The sequence below is a fragment of the Penicillium cosmopolitanum genome (genome assembly GCF_028827165.1).
Source record: "Penicillium cosmopolitanum strain IBT 29677 chromosome Unknown utg000013l:1.0-859999.0:1.0-860633.0, whole genome shotgun sequence".
NCBI lineage: Eukaryota > Fungi > Ascomycota > Eurotiomycetes > Eurotiales > Aspergillaceae > Penicillium > Penicillium cosmopolitanum.
This window is the reverse complement of record NW_026622683.1, coordinates 279745-304047: the sequence shown is the minus strand read 5'-3', so window position 1 is coordinate 304047 and position 24303 is coordinate 279745. Positions and strand designations below refer to the sequence as shown.

Genomic DNA, 24303 nt, shown 5'->3' with positions numbered 1-24303 from the left:
GGGAACTTGACTTGAACTGAACTGAACTGCTGTGAGACAGAGTTATGTGTGGGGTTGATAGATCACATCATATCGAGGGGTATGCTTTACACTAGGTACAGTGGATACGAAGTACAAGTACCAAGGAGATAGGAATGCATATACGTACATGTACTTTTGTACTACCTTGCTTTTTATTGATATGACACGAATTCTCTTGAACCTACGGACAATACGAACTGTTGATCTAGTTGAAATAGTCTACTCTAGTGGATTCTTAGTTTGCTGTTGTTATCACTCGCAATTGTTGGGTTATTCTCCGCGGCTTCTCGTATTCCCACGTTTTTTCTTTTCTTTTCTTTGTTTGTTTGCCGTTTGCCGGTCGCTATACTGTTTCAGTTAGCGCCGGGTTGCTAGTAGCCAGGTACGGACAGCACAGTACAGCAGACCTCCAGACTGATGGATGGATGGGGTGGGAGATCCCTTGTAGGTAGACCTGACAGGGTTAGGTACACTGAAGTGATTTTGTACTGGGAGAAGTAGCTAGGGATAAGTATACAGTACTATACTTCTAAGTACTCTGCACCAAGTCACAAACATGTTCGTACCACTGGCAGACTCGGATCATGATATATCACATCCATGCGATCGATCTGAGATCCCACCGTTCGATCCATCTGAAGTATGTACGATGAGGGCATGGCACTGGCACTCAAACAGACTCCACCCCTTGCGGATCCAGACTTGCACCGCGCAAGGCTGTCATCATTCCCGGGTGGGTTCAAGTTGGGTGTCGGCCTAAGTTAATTCCAAGGTTGTGTAACGTATAACATCAAGGGTCGCAGTATACAATAGCATACCAGTTGCAGTGTAGTGAAACAGAATACTCGAGGAAATACCTAGCTAACAGAAACAGAACACTCAAGGATACTAGTAATCTCTGCAGACCAAGAACACCTGTTTGCCATGCTACGCCGACCGTTTGCTGTCGAGTCGATGAGCTGTTCACGACTGATCACATCTCATCACATCCATCGTCGCGCTGGCTCCACTCCACTACATACTCTGACAGGTACTCAACGTCTGTGCGTGACTTTTGCCTTTCTTTGACCTTGGGTCAAGCCTGACAGGAAGCGCTTGGATTCGGGTTCAAGGTGGAATTCAAGTTCTTATTTAGAGCAGCTCCTCGCTTCTTGCAGGCGGCAGTGTACGAGTATACTTAGTATACATACACCGACTGATTGCTCACACACAGCCTGGCTGTGAATCTATGATCACTGACACTGGCAATTGATCTAGGACTGAATAATTCAGCAATTCATTTCATTTACGCAGTCCTCTGCAATGAATTCGCAAGACTTTGAGTCTCTTCCTCCGGCTGTTCGTCGCAAAGTAGGGCTTCCCTCGTCTCCTGATTTTCTGACCAGGTGACTTCCTTCCTCAACCTCACTTCACTTCACTTCACCTCCTCACATCACCATCCCCCACTCATCCCATCCCATTCCATTCCATTCCATCCCATGCCACTCTTCATGAGTGCTCGGCTTTACCTGTCTGGGTCCGGTGTGCCACACCACCACCCCCAGTGGATCACTAGTGTGAACCATTATTGAGCTGGCTCAGCTGGCTCAGGGGCACTCGATAGTGCGCTCCGCTGGTTCTCCGCTGGCTCAACATTGGATCGTCACTTATCGCCCCCACTTTCTCTCCACAAGTGTTCGTCGCTGACTCGACCAGTTCTTCTCGAATGTCGAGCGTTTGCGCTTTCGGTTAGATCAGAGCGATCCCTGCTCCACGCCAAACCATCCTGTCAATGCCGCCAGTTCCCCCCGGGCTCGGCCCATCCGTCCACGGCGGAGCCCCTCGACTTTGTCCTCGATTCACCCTCGCACTCGCCCTCGTCCTTCCCCTTCAATCTCCTTGAAGAGGTCCTCGGGCTCGAGATTCCATCATCGTCATCATCATTCCAATCACCCCCATTACTCCCATCATCGCTCCCATTCTCGCTCCCCTAAAAAACTACGCAAGCCCGACTCCCTGCAATTGGCTGCCCTGGCCACTCAAGTGGACTCGCAATGCTTTCATTCTCTCCCCGCTAAACTCCAACAAAAGCTTTTCTCCCCTGAGGAACGCCGTCGCTTGTGTCGCACATATCGACAAAGCCTCATTTGTGACGCCGCGGACGAGGCTTTTTATCGAGGCAATCGTTCCTCCCACTCTCACTCCCACTCCCACCGGCGCTCCTCCAGCGATACCCTCCCCTCAGAATCTACGCTGCCCGTGGCTCAACCTTTTACTGTCTTCTACGATTCCGACTCGGACGACTCCGAGTGGGATTCAAGTTCCACCATGGACCAATCCATCTATGACAGCTTTCGCTGGCTGGATGAAGATGGCGATCTCGATCTCTCGCTGGACGAGTACCACTCACACGTTGCCAATGCCGCGACAGGCAAGGCCAAAATCCCTCGGCTTCCTTCCTTTCGACGCTCGCTCTCCTTTTCCACAAACACAATGAAACACCGAGCTTCACCGTCCATGCCAACCCGAGCTTTCCCATCCAGCCATACCATTCAACCATTATCACCACTCCCGCCTCTCTCCCCTCTCTCCCCAATCACCCCGCGCTCCAATCGCCGCTCAACATCCCGGCCTCCATCGCGCCGTCTGCAAAGCAGCCACGCTGCCAAATCGTCTACTTCCAGCATCGACCCATCAGCCCAATACTACCATGATCCCGATGCCCGACTCAAACTCCGTGTCTATCTCGCTTCCCCGCAGAAATTCGACGAGGCCATCGAATTCGGATTCCCCTCTCTAGACCAAATCCACAACCAACAAAACAAGGAGAATATCTCCCCAGAACCAACATCCCCCAGGCCCTCCCGCACCTGCGCGGGAACCTTCTTCGAAGATGACGACGGAAACGTCGTCGGTAGCCCAGGCGACTCAATCGAAGAACCCTCCCTGCCAACCTCCACTTCTGCTCCGGGATCCGGACACGGAGGGTACGCACCTACATCTACATCCGCGGCGGGATCTACATCAGCTTCCGCACCCGCCGCCGTAGCACCACCCCAGCCTCAGATGCAAAGTTTCCCCCGCCTCTCAATGCGAGATACTCCCCGCCCTTCCGTCGATACACATACGAATACCCCATCCCTCCTCCAACGCCGTCAATCCATTCTCCCCAAATCAACCAGCAAGACCCCGCACCGCCTCCCGGGTAATCGCGAGATGACTCTGAAAATGACTCTCACCCGCCCGGACCTGCGTGAGGAGTCTCCGACCCCGTCTGCTACGCCTGATGATCCTTTGCGTCTGGCGGCGCTTCCGCCGGCTGATCGTACGCAGCAGATTTGGGATGATTTGGATGAGGAGCAGGGTGTTGTGAGGAAGATGTGGAGGAAGTTACGGCGGAGGGTGTGAGCAGCGGCAGCAGCAGTGGCAGTGGCAACTTTCACTCCTTTTCACTTCTTTTATTCTTTCTTTGAAGCGTCGCGTCGTGCTTCGCTTCGTCTTTCTTTATTCTTATTCCCCTTTTTGCTTTGAGACGCGGACTGGCTTTGTATATAGTGCAGCGTTGTATATATCTGCTGCTAAGCCGCTTGGTTCTGTTACTATCTTTGATAATCCATTGAAGCCAGTGCTGGCATTAATATACTATAAACATGGTATTGGTAATTGTACTGGTATCTCTAGGCACTATCTATACTAGTATCTGTATCTGTATTTATGTCTACTAGTTGTCCCTGCCCTGAGTTGCATCTGCATGTCGATCACCCGGTATACTTCAGCACTAACCAGCACCAACTGTTAATATCTGCTGTTTTCAAGCAGATATATATATATATACTAGTATATAATACTTAATTGTTTACATTTATCTACTTCCATACTTCGCTGATCTTTAATTGTTCCATGGTTCAACTTCCACTTCCGGTCCACCACTCACGTGATACGGAGCTGCGTGGCCTCGGCCTTTCCAGCTCCAACTTCACCTCCAACTCTTCCTTATCCCACCCCATCTCATCTTCCCGGGTTATTCCATTCCCTCTACTCTCTTCTTATCTATCCTCCACTATCGATTGTGATTGCTGGTACCACTCGACCTCCTCCATCCTCCAATACCACCTCTTATCTCCATCTCCATCCACCTCCGTCATCACCAGCTAGGCTCCCACTCCACCTCCGAGTCCACCCTCCGATGCCGACACGTCCCCAATCATGATCCAACGGTGGTTGCTGCTCGTAATCGGGCTCCTAGCACTCCTAACCACCCCAACAATCGCAAAAGGAGGAAAAAACAAACTAAAAGCCCACTCCTCCGAATTCGACCGTCAACCCAATAACCTTTTCTACTTCACCGGTTCAAACAACATCATCTTCGAAGACCCCGTCGCAAGAAACGCATATATCTCCACAGATGGCGGTAAAGAATGGTCCATCATCAAAGGACCCCACGATGCCATGGAAGGCGCTGTCGTCATGCTACAAGCGCACCCGTTTGATGATACTCGCGCTTATGCCCTTGGCGAGAGCGGTAAGGGCTGGATTACCACTGATCGCGGTAAATCCTGGGACTCATTCGAGGTTGATACTACGCCTAATGATTCGAGGAAGTATTCGCCCTTGAGGTTTCATGGATCCGATGCGAAGAGGGTTATCTTTATGGGACGCGATTGTTCGGTTCATGGGTGTCTTCCGACGGCGTATTATACGCTTGATGATTTTAAGACGGTCAAGAAATTGGCTAAGGATGAGGATACGTTTGATTGTACCTGGGCGACTGGAACGCCTGAATTCGGTCGGGATTTGGAATCTGAGTCCGTGAAGAAACTCGCTGACCGAATTATGTGTGTCGTGACTGGTCGGAAGGACGGAGGGTTAGAGGCCTTTTTCCGCAGGCGTTTGATCGCGTCCGATGACTTTTTCAAGGATGGTGGGGTTGAGATTAATCTTGATCGTGGGCGGCCGGTGCCTGGTGTTGAGATTCGAATGGTTGCTGTTAAGAAGTATATTGTTGTTGCGCTTCAGTCTAGGGGGACGTTGGAGCAGACGCTTTATATCAGTGATGATTCGAAGGAGTGGCATCGCGCGGAATTTGGGGGACATCGACTGGAACAGGATGGGTATACTATTCTGGAAAGTACGAATTACAGTATCCAGGTTGATGTTCAGACTGTTTTGAATGAGAATCCTGTTGGTGTGTTCTTCACGTCGAACTCGAATGGGACTTATTTCAATCCGAATATCGAGCATACGAATCGCAATGTTAAGGGGAATGTCGATTTTGAGAAGTTGGCGGATATTCAGGGCATTGTGATGGTGAATACGGTTGAGAATTGGGAAGATGTTGAAGAGGATCCTAGTGAGAAGAAGAAACTCACTACCAAGATCAGTTTTGATGATGGGAGGACGTTTAGTTCTCTCAAGGCTGATGGGGATCCGTTACATATCCACTCGCTGACCTCGTATGTGGAATTGCATGAATTGGTGGCCCTTGGTCGGATGTTCTCGAGTCCGGCGCCTGGACTTGTCATGGGAGTGGGTAATACTGGTGATTATCTGGAGAAATACTCAAAGGGCAATCTCTATGTTTCCGACGATGCCGGTGTGACTTGGCGACAGGCACTCAAAGGACCTCACCGGTTCGAATTTGGCGACCACGGAGGTGTTATCGTCGCTGTCAAAGACGACGGTGATGCCACCGATGAAGTCCGGTACTCGATCAACCATGGCAAAGAGTGGGAGACGCTCAAGCTGAAGCACGATATCAAGCCCCTCTTCATCACGACCACGCCGGACTCGACTAGCCTGAAGTTCGTGCTTGTTGGCATGACGAAAGAACCCAAGTTCCACATCTACCAGCTTGACTTTGACGAGCTTCACGAGCGCAAGTGTGACAAGGATGATTTCGAGGACTGGGTGGCTCGTTTGGATGAGAAGGGTGAGCCCGACTGCCTGATGGGTCACAAGCAGGTCTTCCGTCGTCGCAAATCCGATGCGGAATGCTTTATCAAGGACGAGTTTACCATCGACTCTCCCAAGGCTGAGAACTGCAAATGCACCGCCGAGGACTTTGAATGTGACTATAACTTCAAGCGTAGCGATGATGGAAAGCGCTGCCTCCCTGCTGTCTCTCTGCACACCCCTGCCGATACGTGCAAAAAGCCAGACGATACCTTCGTCGGTCCGTCGGGCTGGCGATTGATTCCCGGTGACACCTGTATCCGGGAAGGTGGCGAAAGTCTCGACAAAGATGTGGAACAGCCCTGTGGAAATTCGACCGGTGCTCCCGTCGCCGATGGCAAGATTCGTGTTGGCAAGCCGCAGCTGTTCAACTCGGCCAGACAGACATATTTCTACCTTGAACGACAATCTAGCAGTAACGGAGACGACGAGACGATCTTCCAACTTGCCGCCAATGGCCAACTCTGGATCACCCACGACCATGGCAAAAAGTGGGAACAACCGTCCCAACTGAAGGGGGAGAGTATCACCGAGATGATCCCGCATCATCACTACACCGACGGCGCGTATTTCTTAACCGACAAGAAGAAAGTCTGGTACACCACCAATCGCGGAGCGAAGTTCCATTCCGGTGCTGATAGACCAACCAAGTACATCGACAAGTACATCAGTCCACTGGCTTTCCACGAGAAGAACATGGACTGGGTGATTTGGATGGGATCCGACGATTGTGACGGAAGTGATGGTGCCTCCTGCGCCATGGATGCCTACATCAGCACCAACTCTGGCAACAATTGGAAGCAATTGGTCAGTGGGGTCGGACAATGCGTATTCGGATACCAGCCCAACGTCGAAGGCACGGAACATCTCATCATTTGCGAAAAGTACCAAAACGAGCTAGTCAAGAATGACCGACAACTCGTTACCAACGACGGCGATCCGGAGCGTGACTGGCTCGCGCCGAGGATGTTATCTTTGAGAATATTGCCCGATTCGTCACTATGGACGGCTTCTTCGTTGTCGCGACATACCCGACTGAACAGCATGAGTTTTTGAATGTCAGCACCAGTATGGATGGAAAGGTCTTCGCGCAGGCCCATTTCCCGCATAACCTTGCTTTCGGCGATGTTAAGCAGTACACTGCCGTCCCCGGATCTAAGCATGCGCTTTTCATGAATGTTGAGGCGAACGGCGAGCCTGGGCATAAGTTTGGCTCACTGGTCAAGAGTAATAGCAACGGTACTTATTTCATTTCCAGTTTGGAGGGCTTGAGTGAGAATGACTTTGGATACATTGATTATGAGCACATTGCCAATCTCGAAGGTGTTGCCATTGCCAACATCGTTGTGAATCGGGATGAGGTGAAGAGCAAATCCGAATCGAAAAAGTTGCGCACTGTCGCTACTCACAATGACGGTGGACAGTGGGCGTTCCTCTCGCCTCCGGTTCGGGATCTCGATAATAAGAAATACGACTGCGTTGCTGGACAGGGCCATGGCACGGAAGACTGTGCCCTGCATATCCATGGCTATACAGAGCGTCGCGACTGGCGAGATACATTCTACTCAGGCTCTGCTATCGGTCTCCTTCTCGGCGTTGGTAACGTTGGCGAATATCTCTCCGCTAGCGACGAGGCGGATACCTTCCTCAGCAGGGATGGTGGAGTTTCCTGGCAAAACGTCATGAAGGGTCGTTATATGTGGGAATTCGGCGACGCTGGCTCCATCGTTGTCCTTGTTCGCGAACTCGAGCCTACCAAGGTCATTCACTACAGTTTGAACCGCGGTGCTACCTGGACCGAGTTCCAATTCTCGGATACAGAGATCTCCATCACTGACATTTCCACCGTGCCCTCGGATACGTCGAAGAATTTCCTGCTCTGGGGTAAAGATGTCACGTCCTCCTCCTCCGCGAAGATGGCCACTATCAACCTCGATTTCAGCGGTTTGTGGAGTCGGACATGTGCGGATATCGACTCGGACGAAGCGAGCAAGGATTTCGATCTGTGGACGCCGAAACACCCCTCGCAAGAAGATGATTGTCTCTTCGGTCATGTCGAGCAGTACCATATCAAGAAGACTGATGCTGAGTGCTGGGTTAATTGGCGTGAGCCACACTCGCATATCATCGCGAATAACTGCACCTGTACCCGCGCAGACTTTGAATGGTAAGCCAACCCCCCCACCACAAACTAACGACTCATACACACCTATGGACCCCCGCTAACTCAAACAGTGACTACAACTATGAAATCCAATCAGACGGTAGTTGCGGTTTAGTCCCCGGTCTCCCCAAGCCAGACCACAGCCTCGCCTGCGCCTCCGACCCAAAATTAATAGAATACTACGAACCAACCGGCTACCGCCGTCTACCACAAACAACCTGTCAAGGCGGCGACCGCGGCGAAATGGACAGAGGAACAATGCACGCCTGCCCGAACAAGGAAGAAGAATTCGACCGCAAACACGGCATCAGTGGTGCGGGTCTCTTCTTCGCTATCGTCATTCCTATAGCCGCAGCTACTGCGTTCGGTTATTTTGTGTATACGCGCTGGGATGCCAAATTCGGTCAAATCAGACTAGGCGAGTCTTCCGGTCTGGGTGGACTGGGCTTCGGGTCTGGGTCTGGTTCTGGTGCCGGTGGTGCGCGTGAAGTTGCCCTTGCTATTCCTGTCGCGGTTATTGCGGGTGTTGTTGCTGTTGCTCAGGCTTTGCCGTTGGTTGTTTCTAGTCTTTGGAGGAGTGGCGTTGGATTGTTTAAGCGTGGTTCTGGTTCTAGGGGTGGTTATCAACGTCCGTATGCGTCTAGGGGTTCTTTTGCTGCGAGACGGGGCGATTATTCTCATGTTGTTGATGATGAGGATGAGTTGCTTGGGGCGGAGGATTTTGAGGAGGATGAGGAGGCGTAGTTTAGTCGCTACCCTGACTCCTATCTATCTATCTATCTCTGCTTTATCTTGTGTGTCATGTTTCGGGCAGATTTGGTGATGTGATGTTATGTTTGTGAATGTGATGGAATTTATTGGAATGTGTCATTATGAGCGATGCGGATTACTATTTTCTTTTTCTTCTTCTTTTTTCCCTTGGACCTGGTTTGATATTTTTCTTTCTTTCTTCTATGTACGCATATGCGGGCAAATACATCGGCAGATATAGAGCTGAACCTACCCGCTTTTCAACTGTGGTTTTGGCTATTGATATTGCTATGGCTATGGATAGAATGAATACTCGTCAATTTAAATGACAGCTTGAACATCTAATTTGAAGGTTAATAGATGATTTGGATTATTCATTCACTGCTTCATTTATACCATTCCATTAGTACGGACTGCAATTACGCCTGCCCAGGTGAGCACCTGTTCCGGTATCATAGAGGTAAAGGAACGGAGTGAGTCGGCACCCCGTAAATGCCCGGGCCTGAGGTTCCCAGGCCGCTAACTTGGTTTTACTTTACACATTTAAATAATAGTCTCCAAACATGAGAAGCAAGTGTATTCATACTCCCCTGACTATCAATGTTCGACATGAGATCGTAACTTGAATGCTGTCAAGGCCTTAGACTTGGGCTGCCCGCACCTGATGCTAGGATTATATGGAAACGGAAAGACCCAGTAGGTTGGGTATGGTTTACTTCGGCAGATCTGCCGGGCCGAAAGAATCAGGGAGTAACTAAGAGACAAAAAGGTCAGTATCGCTAGCATCACTAGTACCGCGAGGTTTTAGAGGGGTGGGTGTTTACCTCGCCCATAGTCTTAACAGTGTAGTTCCCCTCGCCATCATACATATAAACCGGGAACGAGGGCGTCGTGAACTCGCGCATACTGGAATAACACAATTAGTAACTCAGACCATTGAGATCAAGGATAATGCAATGCAATGGAATGGAATACTTACTACTGCCGACACATCCCACAGGGCGACGCACCGGGCTTGATATCCGTCGCAACTGCAATAGCCTTGAAATCCTTGTGTCCGGCGACCTGCGATACATCACCGATATGTTAGCTTAGATTTGATGCAGCTTCGGCATATTGGTGCATATATCTGCTTTGCACAACACAACCAGGTGAACAGTGAACATACTATAGCAGTGGCAAAAGCAACTCGCTCCGCACACGTTCCAACCGGATATGCGACATTCTCAACGTTCGCGCCGACGATGTACTCGCCCGCGTTAGTGATGATACATGCCCCGACACGGAACTTGGAGTATGGGCCTAGAAGGTAAGAATGGGTTAGCTGGTCGGCTCAGTTAGACTCAGCTTGAGGCGGAGGAGAAGTCGGTCTCCCCCGCACGCGGGGATAGGCGGAGCTGGGAGGAGGGGAGTACAGTAGGCGGCTTCTTTGGCGGAGATAGCGCGTGATGAGAGAGTTTGGAGCTCGGAAGCTGTGACTGCGTTTGGAAGGGGTGGCATTTTGTGCTTTTCAAGTTGTTTGAATTGTTGGCGTTGTAGTTGTCAGGAAGTGGGGAAGTCAAGTTGATAACAAAGAATGAAGGCGATAAGTGATAACGGCCAACGACGAGAGCGGTGTGCTAGGTGTAACCCTGATCCCTGTAGATGGAAGGCCAAATAGGCTAATGGGAATATTTGCGGAATATTCAACTTTACTCAGAGCATTTTTCGACCTTTGAATTTGAACTGTAGATATTCCAATTCACGGGCCCTAGAGGTCGAAGGTCCCAAGATTGGGCCTGGAATTTAAAGGGGCCTGGTACTAGTAGTAGAGCAATATATATTATTGACTCCGACTCGGAGGTTGAAATCACTTGAAGAGTTCCAAGTCCAAGGTTTGAACTTGAAGCTTTCACAATATGCTACTTAGGTAAAGTTGGATCTCGATTATCAGTAGTATAAGTGAAGGGGGGGTTTCGTGCTGAGACATTCTAGACTTGACAGGAGAAATATTCGTTTCTGTCAGCATATTTCTTTCTTTGTTAGATTGATTGTCTAGTAAAAGTACGCTGAATTGAACTTACTTTTCCGCATTTCCATACAATACCCTATATAACTACTAGGGGCCTATATTACAGTATACAATATTGAAGCTATTCGCAACCTCTGTTCACAACCACTTGCCAGCTTGTCGCTATTTTCAACGCGCAATCGAAGAGCTTGACGGTGCGGCCGGTTACCCCTGAATTTGACGGAATTGAACCACATCCCCACCCTTACGTGTCGCGACAACAACAGCTTTCGACACCGCTGCAAGACAATTGCCTTGCAATTGCCTACAATCACTATGGGTTTCAATGCGCCAGCCTCGGGCGGCGAACCTCATATGTTGACAGGCAAGCACTCGTGGCCTACTAGTCCATGGAAAGAAGAGCCGAATCGCTGCAAGTATGGGGTATCCTTGACCCTAAAGTCAGTGAGGATGTGGCAGAGGCTCGGATACTCAGTAATCCCGAGCCTAAGGCCAAAGTTTCATGGAACCATGTCCTACAGATCAAAATGACAGACGATGCTAGGACAGAAGAAAAGGAATGGGAGGGCATGAAACCCATTCAGATGTAGGGTGTACTGAAAGAGGAGGATCACGAGCATGAGCTTGCTAAAAAGAAGTGTCACGACCAGGCCAAAGCCCTAGGCAATCTGTCCAGCTTCATTGAATCGTGCGTGCCGGCGACCTACCAACACCTACTTGTGAACCAATCGGCTCGTGAGATGCTGCAAAGGTTTCAAGCTCGCTTCTCGCCAGAAGAGGACCCGACATATGCCGCAGAACTGCGTAACATATGGGCTAATCAGTTCCGAGTACTGCAACCAGGTGCTAATATCGAGAAATGGTACGAAGACCGAGACCCTCTAGGTGTTGCTAGAAAGCGCTGGAGAGTCATGGCTGACACAGTCGGCTACCTGGGACTTACTCGATGCTGTCAAGGAAGTTCCGGAAATGCATATCTTCCATGCCATGATGTTTAATCAGCTGCGAATCGAAGGCAAAAACATCGAATTTTTCGGCCTCTTGACACACATGAAGCCTCACTGGCAATTCGCGATTCAACCCCAGAAGCCATGATTGGCTTCAGCATCCAGGAGACCTACCCTCAACGGCGCGTTTCAACGCTCCAAGGCTCGCCTGAAGCACAACCAAATACGCTCTTAACTTATATAATCAGATGCGAGCTTTGTCTGCTACAAGGCAATGGTGACCCTGACGAGCAATCGAAGCATGCCTGAAGCCGGAGAAACATCTTTGCTTGCATTAGGGAACTTCCCTGATACCAATCTTGTTTGGGCCGTTCCCTTCATGAATTTCAATTCTACAAGTACCGAGTCCTATCGAGGTTCCACTGGAATGGTAATTATGATAACTTGTTATCAGTGACCAAGTGCTTAGTATTTGACGGAGTCTCCAACTGCCAACAATTTTACTAGTACCACATTATCACCTGGACATTGGTGTGATTATCATAGTTACCTTGATCAAAGCCGTGGCGATGTTTTTGCCGCTCGGCTTCATCGGTCTCGAGCGCCCCTCCTCACAACCGGGGATGCAATAGCTTCATTCCTAGAATCAACAACGAAATTAATGTACTGGGTACCCATGACTGGCATCGAACGTGGGGATTAGATGCCTTCTCCAAGACTCCCAGAGCTTCGGCACTATGCAGACCAGGAGAACAGGGTGGAAATGGAGAAATCCAAGTTCTCGTAATATTTCCAACGCGCTCATGATTATAGCAAAGGAATGAATGCCTTATCTTATGAGATACATTTTATTTCTTTTGTCAGATAAATATGTACATGGTAGAATTTACTTCGTAGCAAGCCTATGTTTCTTCGACCCACCATTGAAGAGCCATATGGGCTGAGCCTTCTATTCAAGACCTACCTGTCTTATTTGACAGCTGGCTTTGGAAATAGCAGATGGAAAATTTAGACCAATAAGGAGGAAGTCTCGAGACTTGATTGAATGTTGATCAATTTTTACCCTCGACAGCGCTGTCGGCCGAAAATTCCACAATCTCTTGATCGGCATATACTGGGTCAAATCGGGAATTGATCGGCGAACCCGTGTGGACCTGTTCAAGACATCGATCAGAGCTAACATTTTCTTGCTTTGTCGATCCGATCCACCCTAGCGTCATTGAAAAATGGTACATAGGGGCTAGTCTTCCGATTAGGGTTTGCCACTTGATCGCCCGCTGCTATTTTGCAGTCAACTTCGCCCGAATCTTCACAAAATCAAAATAGGGAAGCGCAATGAAACCAGCGCCTGAGGAGGTATTGATTGAGTTCGACGGAGACCATCCTCATGACTGGCCAGAACGTCGAAAATGGATGGTCACCTTTTCTTTGACTATTCCGCTGTTTCTAATGCCGCTATCTTCTACGATCACGACACCCGCGGTAACTACAATTGCATCGGAATTTGATGTCGATTCATCGATCACGGGGCCATTGGCACTCTCGTTATTCCTGTTGATGTACTGCCTCGGGCCTGTTTTGTTCGGCCCCTTAAGTGAGCTTTATGGACGTATACCAATCCTACAGGGAGGAAATTTGTTCTACTTAGCTTTCAATCTTGCGGCCGGGTTTTCGAATTCAATGACCCAGCTGTTGGTTTTTCGACTTTTAAGTGGAGTTGGAGCTAGTACATCGTTGGCTGTAAGTTCACTCAAATATTGCACAATGATACTCTCATCTAACTTTTATCGAAGGTGGGAGCCAGCACCATTGGCGATGTCTTTCGCAAAGAAGAACGCGGGCTACCTGTGGCTTTGGTCAGCATGGGCCCTGTTCTGGGATCCTGTGTCGGCCCAATTGTCGGCGGTTTTATTACAGAATACTCTTCCTGGCGCTGGTGCTTTTTTGCAACGTCAATCGCTGCAGGAGTGTCTCTGGTGATATGCCTTACCCTCTCCTCTGAGACATATGCGCCTGTCCTACTAGAGCGCAAGAAGAGGAAATGTATTGCAAATTTTGAAGAGACTGAGAAATCCGGATCCCGAACCTGGAGAACCAAATTTGACAACGAAAATGAGTCTCTCAATCAGCGTTATCGCCGAACACTGTTCCGCGCGATATACTTTCTATGCACCCAGCCTATCGCCCAGTGCTTAGCCTGTTACTATGGGTATCTTTACGGAATTATCTATCTTCTTCTATCCAGCTTCTCAGATCTCTGGACAGAAAAGTACCAAATGGACCTTTCTATTGGAACTTTGAATTATATCGCTCCATGTTGCGGTTACCTAGGAGGTGCTATTATTTGTGCTTTTCTAACCGACCCCATCTATCGTCGACAAGTCGCTCGGAATAATGGCGAAGGAAAACCCGAGTTCCGGCTGCCAATGATGGTGCCGGCTTCACTACTTGTACCGATTGGGCTGTTTTGGTATGGTTGGAGTGCGGAATATAAGGCTCATTGGATTATTCCCGATATTGGGATTGCATTACCACTCATGGGAGCAACTATTGTCTTCCAATGTGTGAGTGCTTATCTACTGGACACATTCCCGCTCTACGCTGCTAGTGCCAATGGCACGGTTTATATCCTTCGTGGCCTCACGGGGTTCGGCTTTCCTCTATTCAGCCCAGAGATGTATGCTGCATTGGGCTATGGGTGGGGCAATAGCATTTTGGCCTTTATAGCTCTGTTCATCGGTTGTCCGATTCCCTTCATGCTGTGGAAGTATGGAGGAAGGCTTCGAGCAGCAAGCTCCTATGCAGACGTTGAAACCTAAGCATTTTGTCCATATAGTAATATTCGGGCCCAACACAACTATCTATTCTGTCATTTTTTCATTCAACTGGATTATAGCCCTCATCATATCATAGCATACAGTCTCACTGACGCAGCTATCCTCCCCGTAGTCTTTGTGGCTACCGATAAATTCTCTCATCCAAGTCGCAGGGGTTGGATTTGTGCCACTCGCTCGATCTCGAATGAGATTCAGATACTGAGCAATCTGTCCCTGTTCTCTCGCGGGGACTCCGACATACTCGAAGTAGCAACGGACCATCCATAGCAAGCCTGGAAAGCCATCGATAGTACCTTCTCCATTAACTATCTCATTGACAGTCATTTGAGCGTATTTCTCTTTGCCACTGTAATGATAGCCGTGCTGCGAAAGGATGCGAATGATGTCAGGATTAATTTGGTTCGAACTAGAAAGCCATCCTGTTTTTCGAAACCAGAAGCGCCCATCAATGGCTGCTCCACGCTCTTGACATGAAGCCCATGCCTCGCCTAGCTTTTCAACCGGGATGTAAAAGTTCAGGCGAAGAACGGTGATAGCCCGAGAAACAAGATATGCAAAAATCGCGAAAGCAGCATTTTCGAAATCTGTTAGCTGGGTTTCCATTGGTCGAAACTCGACTCGCCAACCTGGGCCGCGATCACTAGTTGGTGGCTTGAATCTCACGGGGTGCCAAACGCAACCATATAGAGATTCAAAAAGCTGCGTTTCAGGGGGGTCCAGATTTTTCAAGTCCGCTTCGGTGAGCAAAAGAGGATCCCTTGTGAGAATCGACATGAAATGATCTGCTAAAAAAGCATCCATCCCGCCGTCAGTAAGATATCCCCGGACGTCATTATCAATTGGATGTAACATTTCGTGGCTTTTTAAACCAGATGGTTGCTCTGCAGAAATATAACTTTGTTTCCAGGTCCATCGCGGAGGCTAGACATAGCGGATTCAGTGTCAGCTCAGGCGAGGCCACAGGGTGCAAGTGAAATGACATACAATGCAGTCCTTCTCATCGGGCGACCGATCATCCAGCAAGTCCCCATATCTCTGCCATCGACAATCAGAGTTAACCAAGTAACCTTTCCAGGCCGGTGTTGCGGCGGTCATGGCGATAAATATAGGGCCCAGCGGAATTAACTGGTCATGTAACCATCTCGCCTCAGATTCATTAGAAGTTTGAAAGGTTGCTTGGATACTACAGCATCCTAATCCCATATCTAGTTGATCCAGACAAACGCGGTTTTCTCTTTCGTGTCCATTTACCTCTTCATCAACAAACGGAGACTGTGTAAGGCGGTCTCGGTATATGGGAAGCCATGTTTTCACACGATCTCCAGCACGACTTTTGACTTTTTCTGCCAGAGTCGTATAACGAGGTTGTGCGCAGAGTACCTTAATTGGATGGCTGGGCGTTGTCCATGCATCTTTTGTTCCAGCTCGGGGGAACATGGAAAGAGACATTGCACGTTGATGCGGCCCAAGGAAGCTCTCAATTAGCTCTCGCCTTTAGAAAAAATCAGCGAACAAAATCAAAACATGCATGATTAACTTAAAGCATACCTGCATCGCATATTTGTCTCGACGTGGATCAAGTCTGATATGCGTCCTGAGTATGGTTTTACTGGGGTTGATTCCACAACGTAGGACGCCCATTCCCATTGCAGCAATCCACTAGGCATTCATTAGAAGAAGGTTCTGTGACTTTGTAGAATAATTCACCCACTGATTTTCTTGACAAATGTTCCTTTTCTCCCAGCTTTTTATAACACGTTCCTGGTCTAAGAGCATGGTTGCTCGCGACAATTTCGCGTCCAAGTCAACTAGCGAGAATTCTATCTGTGGTTGGTAATATCAGGATTTGCTCAGGGCTATCATGATTTATTGTTAACCTACCTCATCACCCCATAGTGAATCGGAATCGTGTCGATGCCTTTGCTTCAGCCACAGTGCCAGTATTTGCTGTTAAGAGCTTTTAAGTTGGGCGTTCGCGAGAGTGAGCGCAATCAAATCATGAGCTAACCTTTGCAGCATATCGGCGAGCGAGGGGGCCTGCGTTTTCGGAATCCTTCCAGTTCAAAGGGGACCCTTCCAAGCTGGTAACATGTTAGCAGGATCTATTTCCGTTGGTTCCAGACTCTCACGAACGCTAGACCCATTTCCACAAATCTGTAGCTGTACGAATAGTTGATTGAAAAGCCGACGCCCTCGAAGCAAGTAGCAAGTCCACCAATATGGCAACTTCTGAATTTCTAAATGCCCCCTATTTCTGATTGTGACAATTCCGAATCCACTTTTCTGGATTCGATCACGTATCCATATCGCCTTCAGCTGCAGGAAATTAGGGTCTTAGAACGACGATCATTGATTGATCTGAGACATTGGATGACGTAAGGCGATAGTGGATATCATTCGAGAAGAGCTTTTATTTGGGCTATCACATTCCTAAATTAACCTAAATATCAATATCGCTACGCGTTAGCAATGTGTGACGCGTCCAAAAGTCCAGCAGGGTTTTGCCCGCAGTGTCAACTAGTAGTCAGTTAACGCGCTTCGGGGATGAAAATCACTTCATCTCGCTCGGGAAATTTCTTGGGTAGCAAAATAGTAGTAGCTCCTTATACAGAAATGATCTGCTACACTTTTTGAGATCCACAAAAGGATCAACACAGTGCTCCGCAATCAGGATCTCATGCGATCGGTAATCCGTACAGTTCTGTTCCGAAATTTGTTATTTTTGGTCCGACCCACGATCGCGTTCACATTCCACTCGCTTCTTGCGTAACAGCAGGACCATATGACCACGTATGTAACGGACTGGTGTTGTTACCATTCGTGGATACCTTACACCCATGGCACCCTTCCGGGCATCCACGCTTACACCGGTCTATCCAGCTGTCCATCCTATCTTTCTTCTTAATCTCCTCAAGATATTACTTTCGTTGAGCGATGCTATTTCCTTTGCCTGATTCGCTACTTCGTATGCTGATCTCTGTGAGTACCTGAGCTCCTCACGCGCCTTCAAGGCGATTGCAGAATCTAATATACACGGATTGGTGATGGAATAACGGACTATTCCGTTTCCAAAAAGAAAAAAAGAGAGAAAAGGGAAGGGACCGGGCGATGGTCACCAAGGACGTGTTAGCATTGACCAGAAAGTGATGCGAAGACCTAGGTGGTGATCAGCTTGCTACGGTTCCATACAACTGGACTGTAAGTGTATTTGATCAAGGATAAACTTTTGTCAAGAGTCTCAAGGCTATTGGCATAACCATAGTTTTTATACTCTTTTCAAGCAGACTTGGCTCCTTTGACGCACTCGATAACGGTCTGCAGTCGCATTGTTCGTTACGTACTGAGGAACAGGCCCGCAAAAGTCCCCAGTGTGCCGACTCAAACTGTAGCGGACAATAGAGTCTGCAGCACTCGGCTTTTGATTGATGTCCGCGTGAACTTCCTCCCAGATTACAGGCGTGATCCCCAGATTATAGTCTGCCGCTCCCTCATTCTCGTGAAGCGTAACTGTGCCATCTAACCAGTAAAACTCGTTCTGCCACATCTGGAATACACCCTTCGGCAAAGTAATGACCTCACCGTCGCAGCTAAGGCCCACCCAAGTGCAATTTGATCCCGGGTGTTTATCTGTCATCACTCGACCACCGCCAGAGGCAACATGGAATAAAGAACCTCAGAAGCGAATTTAAGTTTTCATCCCAAATAATTTGCCATTTTACAATTTTAATATTCAATGCCTTATTTCCTGAGGTGGTCAGAATCAAAAGGCAGCGCCAAACATTTTACAACGTGTCTAGTCGTGAATTCTAACAAGGTCTTTGAATTGATTGCTGAGAATGTTGTCATGTTTTACAAGCCCGGTCGTTTCCTAATTTCCAACTTCGCGCTCAAGTCGCTCAACATTTCAAATCCCATTTCAACAACCTTTGGCTTGGTTCCTTCCGGTAGTCGAACATCGTAAGTCAACAGAATCTTGGCCAGTGCAATCTTGACTTCATTACTGGCAAAGAACCTACCAGGGCAGATTGGCTTCCCAATCCCGAAGGCGATATGCTCCGGGCTCGAAGAAGCTAATGCTGCACCTGTATTGCCAGATTCACGTAGCCGAAGGAAACGGTAGCCGTCATAAACAAAAGGATCGGGATAGATAGCGGGATCCCACATCATAGACGAATCAACGGCAATGTTAGTTCCACGGGGAATCGTCATGCCATTTGGAAGGACAACGTCCCGCAACACCTTTCGCTCCAGATTCACTATCGTGAACCATATTAGCACACTGAATCAACATGCGACCAGTCAGTAGAAGCGGCCACATACCTAATGATCCAGGCTTCAGCCTTTGTGTCTCCTTCACAACACTGTCGAGAAGCTTCATTTTGAAAACGCCAGCAGTCGACCATCCACTATCTTCAACTGCCTTACTTGCTTCATATCTGATATCTGGAATCAATTCTGGATGCATGCAAATGTCCAACAAGGCTTGCTTGAGTAGCTCAGAAGTTGTGTGCATTGCGCTAATTGCAAATGCTATTTGCGCGGCAGCGGCATCGTAGGGGCGGCCAGCAGCAACCTCCTCGAGCCATTGTATAGTATCATCAAACTTTTCTGCCTTATGGCTTTCAGAGGAGGTGGATTTGCTGTAAGCCCTTTGCTCGAAGATTGGCTGCAGCATAGAACGAGCGAGGCGCATTTGCTTCCGGCATTGTTTGAGTTCTGGCAAGAACCAATGAACAATTGGGCGGAGGAAAGCAGGCCAGGCGCGGAGTGATCGAACTCCCATAAAGGTATTCAAAGTAGACGCCATAATAAGCTCCTGCCATTTAGGATCACGAGCTAGTTCCGGGCCGACGAAGACAGATGCCGACATTCGCCCAACGAAACGAATAACGTGCTGAGACCAATCAACGGCTTGCCAGTCTTAAGAAACAAGTCAGTCAGAATTCAAAAATGACAGGGGCTGTGGGGAAATACCATAGTCTTCCATCCAGATTTCTTTCAGGCCCTCTGCGAGGTGATCTGAGAACAATTCACACTCTAAACAAGTCCGGGTCAGGATGGCCATTTTTCAAAATAGACAATGAACATTCCACATACGACTATTCTGATTCAATTTCTTCTTGGTGACGTCGATGAGAATCTTCCTCGGATCAGTGACAACCTTCTGTCCCTCCATGCCAGGGTACGCTGCGAAATATTCCTAGATAGTAGGCTTCGTCGTCAATTTTCGTATCCTTGCGGTTAAGGGAGCTTTAACGTACGTCATGGACCAGCTCCTGGTGATCTAAATCGGAACAATTCTTCAGCCATTCCGTATAAGATGCTGGGAGAATGACTCTGGAGCCAAGAGTGGTGATAATTCGAAACGGGCCGTTGAACTGAAGCATGGGGGTCAGAAACTGAATATATGTTTGGGTCAATTTATTTTACCTTCTCAATTCCTTCTTTGATCAGGCCCCTAGCGTTTGTCATAAATTCCGAATGGGCCTTCTTCAAAGCGATATCGCCAGAATATGAGTTGACAGTTGGGATTGTCGATTTTGTCGACCAACACCATATCAGAATCACAAACAAGCCCAAGACGGCCGAGGGCAGCATATAATTACCGAAAACTTCTTTGTCCAGGAATCCGGTCATCATGACTGGTCCAATAACGTATATATCTGGAGGGTTAGACAATATATTTCAGGATGAAGTTTGGATGAGATTCTTAAATACCATATAGTATTTTCTGTGCAACAGATCCATAAGTCACGTGCGCCAATTGTTTAATTCTTCGCGCCACAGCAAAGTGGAGTAACCTTGAGTAAGAATGACTCACCATTGTTTACCATCCTCATTATTGGTTCGATGACCCAGAGTGAAGCAGATTGCGTACTAGTCCATTCGGCAAATGACCGGGGATAGTTTAATAACTCCTCATAAATATACATAGTACTCCGTACATAAACGCGGCATGCGCAGGGGTCCGCTGATCCTCGGTACTACCCAATGAATCTCCGTCGAAAGGGCAGTGCTCGAGGAAAATTATGATCGGATGAACAAAACCCGCAAAGCCTATATGTACACGTACTCTGTACTATAAATAATCCCTAGATATAGCGTACACGGTTAGGTATGGCGAATTTACGCGGTATAGCGAACCGAATTTGTGTCTGAATTGAAAATCCCATACAAAGAGAGAATTTCGGGCGGAATTCGCTGAATCTTTTGGAACTATTCGTGCTAACGAGGTGAGTATTCAGCTACTAGTGTTATGAACTTGTTGGCACTTCACCATACCCTTTCTGGGAGTGAAATTCTGTACATAAAGTGGCTGCCAAGCTCTACACATCTGAGCCTGATACATTCAGAAGAGATGGCATTGTCATTCATCAACTCGGAGTCTGTTTCGAAAGAACTTTTGGCTTGAAGGGATCGATTCGGAAATCATGCATCTGGCTTACTAGCCCCAGGCTTGGTGAACTTTGCGCCAAATCCATAGATAAGAATGCACTCTTACCCACTGAGATCCCCATTTAGCTTCAAGCTTTGCCTCTGGTGTCAGGTTAAATCATTTTCCATCATCAAGGTCCAAAACTACAAAAGCTCCAGTCCTAGTGTCTGAGAAAATATTATTGAATGAATGAGAAAAATAAGATAGAACTTTCAAACGTTCCAAGGTTGAAGTCGCATAAATCCGCCCTGTGCCGTTTTTGAAAGTGGCAGCAGTAGAAGCTTGGATTGGTTGAAGGCACACCATACTAATTTGTGCTGACCCTGGCACCACCTGTCCTATCCATCACTGACTCTTCTTTTCGCGATGCTCTCGGTTGTTCTTTTTCCATTTTCCGCTTTAGCCTTCAGTATCTCAGTAGCTCCCAGCCTTCTCGACCATCGGCTTAAACTTCACTGAGGTTGGCTCCATTCCAATTCCCCTCTTCTTCGCATCGTCCAAGATGGCCACTGTCGCCGTCGCGCCAATCCTTGTAACTCCCAAGCTCATCACATGCAATAGATCATCAAGCGAGCGAACTCCACCAGCCGCTTTGATCTGAATCTCAGGTCCGGAGTGTTCTCGCATAAGCTTGAGATCCGACACCGTCGCTCCCAAATAGTTATATGATCCATCGCTCTGCTTGACGAATCCATACCCACTCGAGGTCTTCACGAACGCAACCCCGATCTCTGTGCATATCTCACACAGTCGGATGATATGTTCCGGTCGGAGATAGTCGTTCTCAAAGATCACCTTCAAGATCGCGCCCCGGCTGACAACTGCCGCGTTGATCGCGGCAATCTCGGCTTTCACGTATTCCCAATCTTCACCGAGGACCTTGCCAATGTTCACCACCATGTCGATCTCAGCTCCGCCCGCCTCAGCTGCTGCGCTCGCCTCGATCACCTTGATCTCCGTCGTGCTGTTGCCGTGGGGGAATCCGATCACCGGGCAGACCTTGACGTCGGAGCCGGCGAGCTCGCGCTTGGCGAGGGGGATGAGGTATGGCTTGACGCAGGCGGTGGCAACATTGCAGTCTTTCGAGATGCGTAATCCGTTGATGATTTCGGCATCTGTCATGGTTGGGTGAAGGAGAGAGTGGTCGATCATTTTGGCCAGCTGGGGGAGGGTCACGGTGATCGTGTTGGCGTTGGTAGTGGATGTCATGTTGGTCGGTAAAAGATGGTTGATTTGATCTAGTAGATTGGCAGATTCAATATTAGATCCTGTCTGGAGACTATATCATCAGTTTGAACTCGATCAGCGGGGGTCTTTATACTTCGTGGTCAGCGTTGTCCCGGCGGAGTGGTGAGTTCCCGTCGTTCCGCCGGAATGATTGCCTCTTTCGGGTGTGTTTGTAGATGCCGCATCCCGATTCACACACTTCCTCTGAAAGTGCCACAACAATCCTGAATCTGGGGAGTATTTCACAGGCCAAACAATAATAAGCCAGGAAATCCTTTAATCCCAACTGATTTTGTGAAACAGGAAGTCACGTGCTAAAGGCGGGCATCGTGGTGCAGCGGCGATCGGTGTATGTTTGATCACATGTCGATGGCTGCCCTTCCCTGCCTGTCCTCGTTCGGTCGATGATGATACAATCCGCACTCCGACTGCCAGCGTTAAAATCGAGCTTGGTGATGGGGAAAAAGATGGTGTTTGATCTGAGGCTGAGCATACTTTTTCCCACTGTTCGCTTTTACTCTCACACTCAAGACCCAAAAATACCGTTTCCGTTGCTCCTCTTCTCTTGTGATAATCCTCCGACAGGATTAAAATCCAAAAGAGTCACAGTAATGCCAATACGGTACGCTCCGATCTTTTTTTGGCGTCGAATCAAGGCGAGAGCCGCCCGATTCGCAATCTGCGCATGCCGAGTTTCGGGATCTCCCGTTCGAAACTCGCATTAAAAATACCGAGATCGAAGCTGAGATTGCGTATCATGCAAAAAGAAAAGAAAAACAATAAGGAAGTAAGGTAAAACCTGTAAACACTGCTCATCCCACAAAATATAGAATAATTTAGCCTTTCTCTACGCAGTCTATTACCAGGAGAGCTGTGTGCACTTCAATATGAGAACCGTGGTAACCAAGTACTTGTTAGACGCCTAATATTTCAAGTTTAGACCCTAGAGATCCCGTCGTTTATATTTATAAATGTTCGAGTCTGAAGCATGATATGTACTGCAAACCTTGAGTTCAAGTGTTCCGTGGTTAGAGGATGTCAGATTGGACCAGGGAATCATTCTGTCTGTAAGACCTTGACATTTGTTTTCCGTTTTGGATTCGGCTGGATACGTTGCGACGCCGATATGACTGCATATATTATGAGCTCAACTTTCCTTCACGTAGCTCCCTTTCTGCTCTCATACATCCCCAGCAGAATTCCATCAAAATAGACCCAGCATCCGTATTATTGAAATCTTCAAAGCGTGCCTCAACCCCGAAATGTGGAAAGCAATTTTCGGCATTCGGAAAAAGTCCAAGGGGGAAAGCGCCAAGGAGCCCAGCTTTAAGGAGCACGAATTCAGTGTACCTGATGGCTTTGAATATCTTCAATGGGGTCGCATCGATTCTTGGCGGCAGTCGGGAGGGGCTGATGCCGACGGTTCCAACCTGCTAGCCCTTCTTGCTAAAGAAACTGAACTTCGCGAGACCTCTCAATGTGAGATTTCCATGAGAGAGGAAAGCGGCACCATAATTGGGATATCCAGCAACAACTTTCATTGCTAGCAAAAGTCCGTGGGTATGTATTTAATGCCGAAGAAAGGATCATAGAAAGGATGAGATTTACTCTGGAAGTCGATGATCCAAACGACAACACGTTGGACTATGCGTTCAAGCTCAAAATGTGTCACCTCTTTAGTCTTGAGATATCTGTAGTGACCGACTCGAACTCGGATGGGCCGCCACCATATACTTCAGGTGGATCCGAGTCCGGGTGAACGCTTCTTTTTAGCTGAAGACGCCCCGATATAATCTGGTGTCTGACATATTCGGCTTGTATGATGCTTTTTCAGCGCTTCGGAGCAACTGAACCTGCCAGCTTTCACCTTTCATTTTAGGCCACCTGCATAGAGATCTCCGCACCAGCACTTATTTGTGATCCTTTGGAATCAGTCTTTACTCCTAATATAGTGGTCTAATGTTCCCAGAATACGTGAC

The 24303-nt window shown here is 48.3% G+C and overlaps 9 protein-coding genes across 9 annotated transcripts; 5 read left to right on the top strand and 4 right to left on the bottom strand.

Moving 5' to 3' along the window:
* Window positions 1-2328: 2328 nt before the first annotated feature.
* On the top strand, window positions 2329-3408 carry N7509_014093 (uncharacterized protein; the record flags this gene model as incomplete). Its single annotated transcript, XM_056638730.1, has 1 exon — window positions 2329-3408. The coding sequence occupies one exon, from the start codon at window positions 2329-2331 to the stop codon at window positions 3406-3408; it is 1080 nt and encodes a 359-aa protein (XP_056480719.1).
* Window positions 3409-4206: 798 nt separating this feature from the next.
* On the top strand, window positions 4207-8860 carry N7509_014092 (vacuolar protein sorting/targeting protein 10; the record flags this gene model as incomplete). Its single annotated transcript, XM_056638729.1, has 3 exons — window positions 4207-6873; window positions 6918-8119; window positions 8188-8860. 3 exons carry the CDS (start codon window positions 4207-4209, stop codon window positions 8858-8860), a joined length of 4542 nt encoding a protein of 1513 aa, XP_056480718.1.
* A 718-nt stretch (window positions 8861-9578) lies between these two features.
* On the bottom strand, window positions 9579-10366 carry N7509_014091 (cytidine deaminase; the record flags this gene model as incomplete). Its single annotated transcript, XM_056638728.1, has 5 exons — window positions 9579-9620; window positions 9691-9772; window positions 9846-9931; window positions 10035-10168; window positions 10210-10366. 5 exons carry the CDS (start codon window positions 10364-10366, stop codon window positions 9579-9581), a joined length of 501 nt encoding a protein of 166 aa, XP_056480717.1.
* An 826-nt stretch (window positions 10367-11192) lies between these two features.
* N7509_014090 (uncharacterized protein) lies at window positions 11193-11875 on the top strand (the record flags this gene model as incomplete). Its single annotated transcript, XM_056638727.1, has 2 exons — window positions 11193-11321; window positions 11468-11875. 2 exons carry the CDS (start codon window positions 11193-11195, stop codon window positions 11873-11875), a joined length of 537 nt encoding a protein of 178 aa, XP_056480716.1.
* Window positions 11876-13159: 1284 nt separating this feature from the next.
* On the top strand, window positions 13160-14643 carry N7509_014089 (MFS transporter; the record flags this gene model as incomplete). The annotated part of the gene is made up of 2 exons (XM_056638726.1): window positions 13160-13564; window positions 13618-14643. The coding sequence occupies 2 exons, from the start codon at window positions 13160-13162 to the stop codon at window positions 14641-14643; spliced, it is 1431 nt and encodes a 476-aa protein (XP_056480715.1).
* A 42-nt stretch (window positions 14644-14685) lies between these two features.
* Window positions 14686-15756, bottom strand: N7509_014088 (Glutamate-cysteine ligase catalytic subunit; the record flags this gene model as incomplete). The annotated part of the gene is made up of 2 exons (XM_056638725.1): window positions 14686-15582; window positions 15646-15756. 2 exons carry the CDS (start codon window positions 15754-15756, stop codon window positions 14686-14688), a joined length of 1008 nt encoding a protein of 335 aa, XP_056480714.1.
* A 2754-nt stretch (window positions 15757-18510) lies between these two features.
* N7509_014087 (cytochrome P450) lies at window positions 18511-20298 on the bottom strand (the record flags this gene model as incomplete). Its single annotated transcript, XM_056638724.1, has 6 exons — window positions 18511-18917; window positions 18982-19581; window positions 19636-19698; window positions 19759-19861; window positions 19923-20039; window positions 20092-20298. 6 exons carry the CDS (start codon window positions 20296-20298, stop codon window positions 18511-18513), a joined length of 1497 nt encoding a protein of 498 aa, XP_056480713.1.
* Window positions 20299-21511: 1213 nt separating this feature from the next.
* Window positions 21512-22306, bottom strand: N7509_014086 (2-deoxyribose-5-phosphate aldolase; the record flags this gene model as incomplete). Its single annotated transcript, XM_056638723.1, has 1 exon — window positions 21512-22306. One exon carries the CDS (start codon window positions 22304-22306, stop codon window positions 21512-21514), a length of 795 nt encoding a protein of 264 aa, XP_056480712.1.
* Window positions 22307-23586: 1280 nt separating this feature from the next.
* On the top strand, window positions 23587-24083 carry N7509_014085 (uncharacterized protein; the record flags this gene model as incomplete). The annotated part of the gene is made up of 2 exons (XM_056638722.1): window positions 23587-23803; window positions 23872-24083. The coding sequence occupies 2 exons, from the start codon at window positions 23587-23589 to the stop codon at window positions 24081-24083; spliced, it is 429 nt and encodes a 142-aa protein (XP_056480711.1).
* Window positions 24084-24303: the final 220 nt, after the last annotated feature.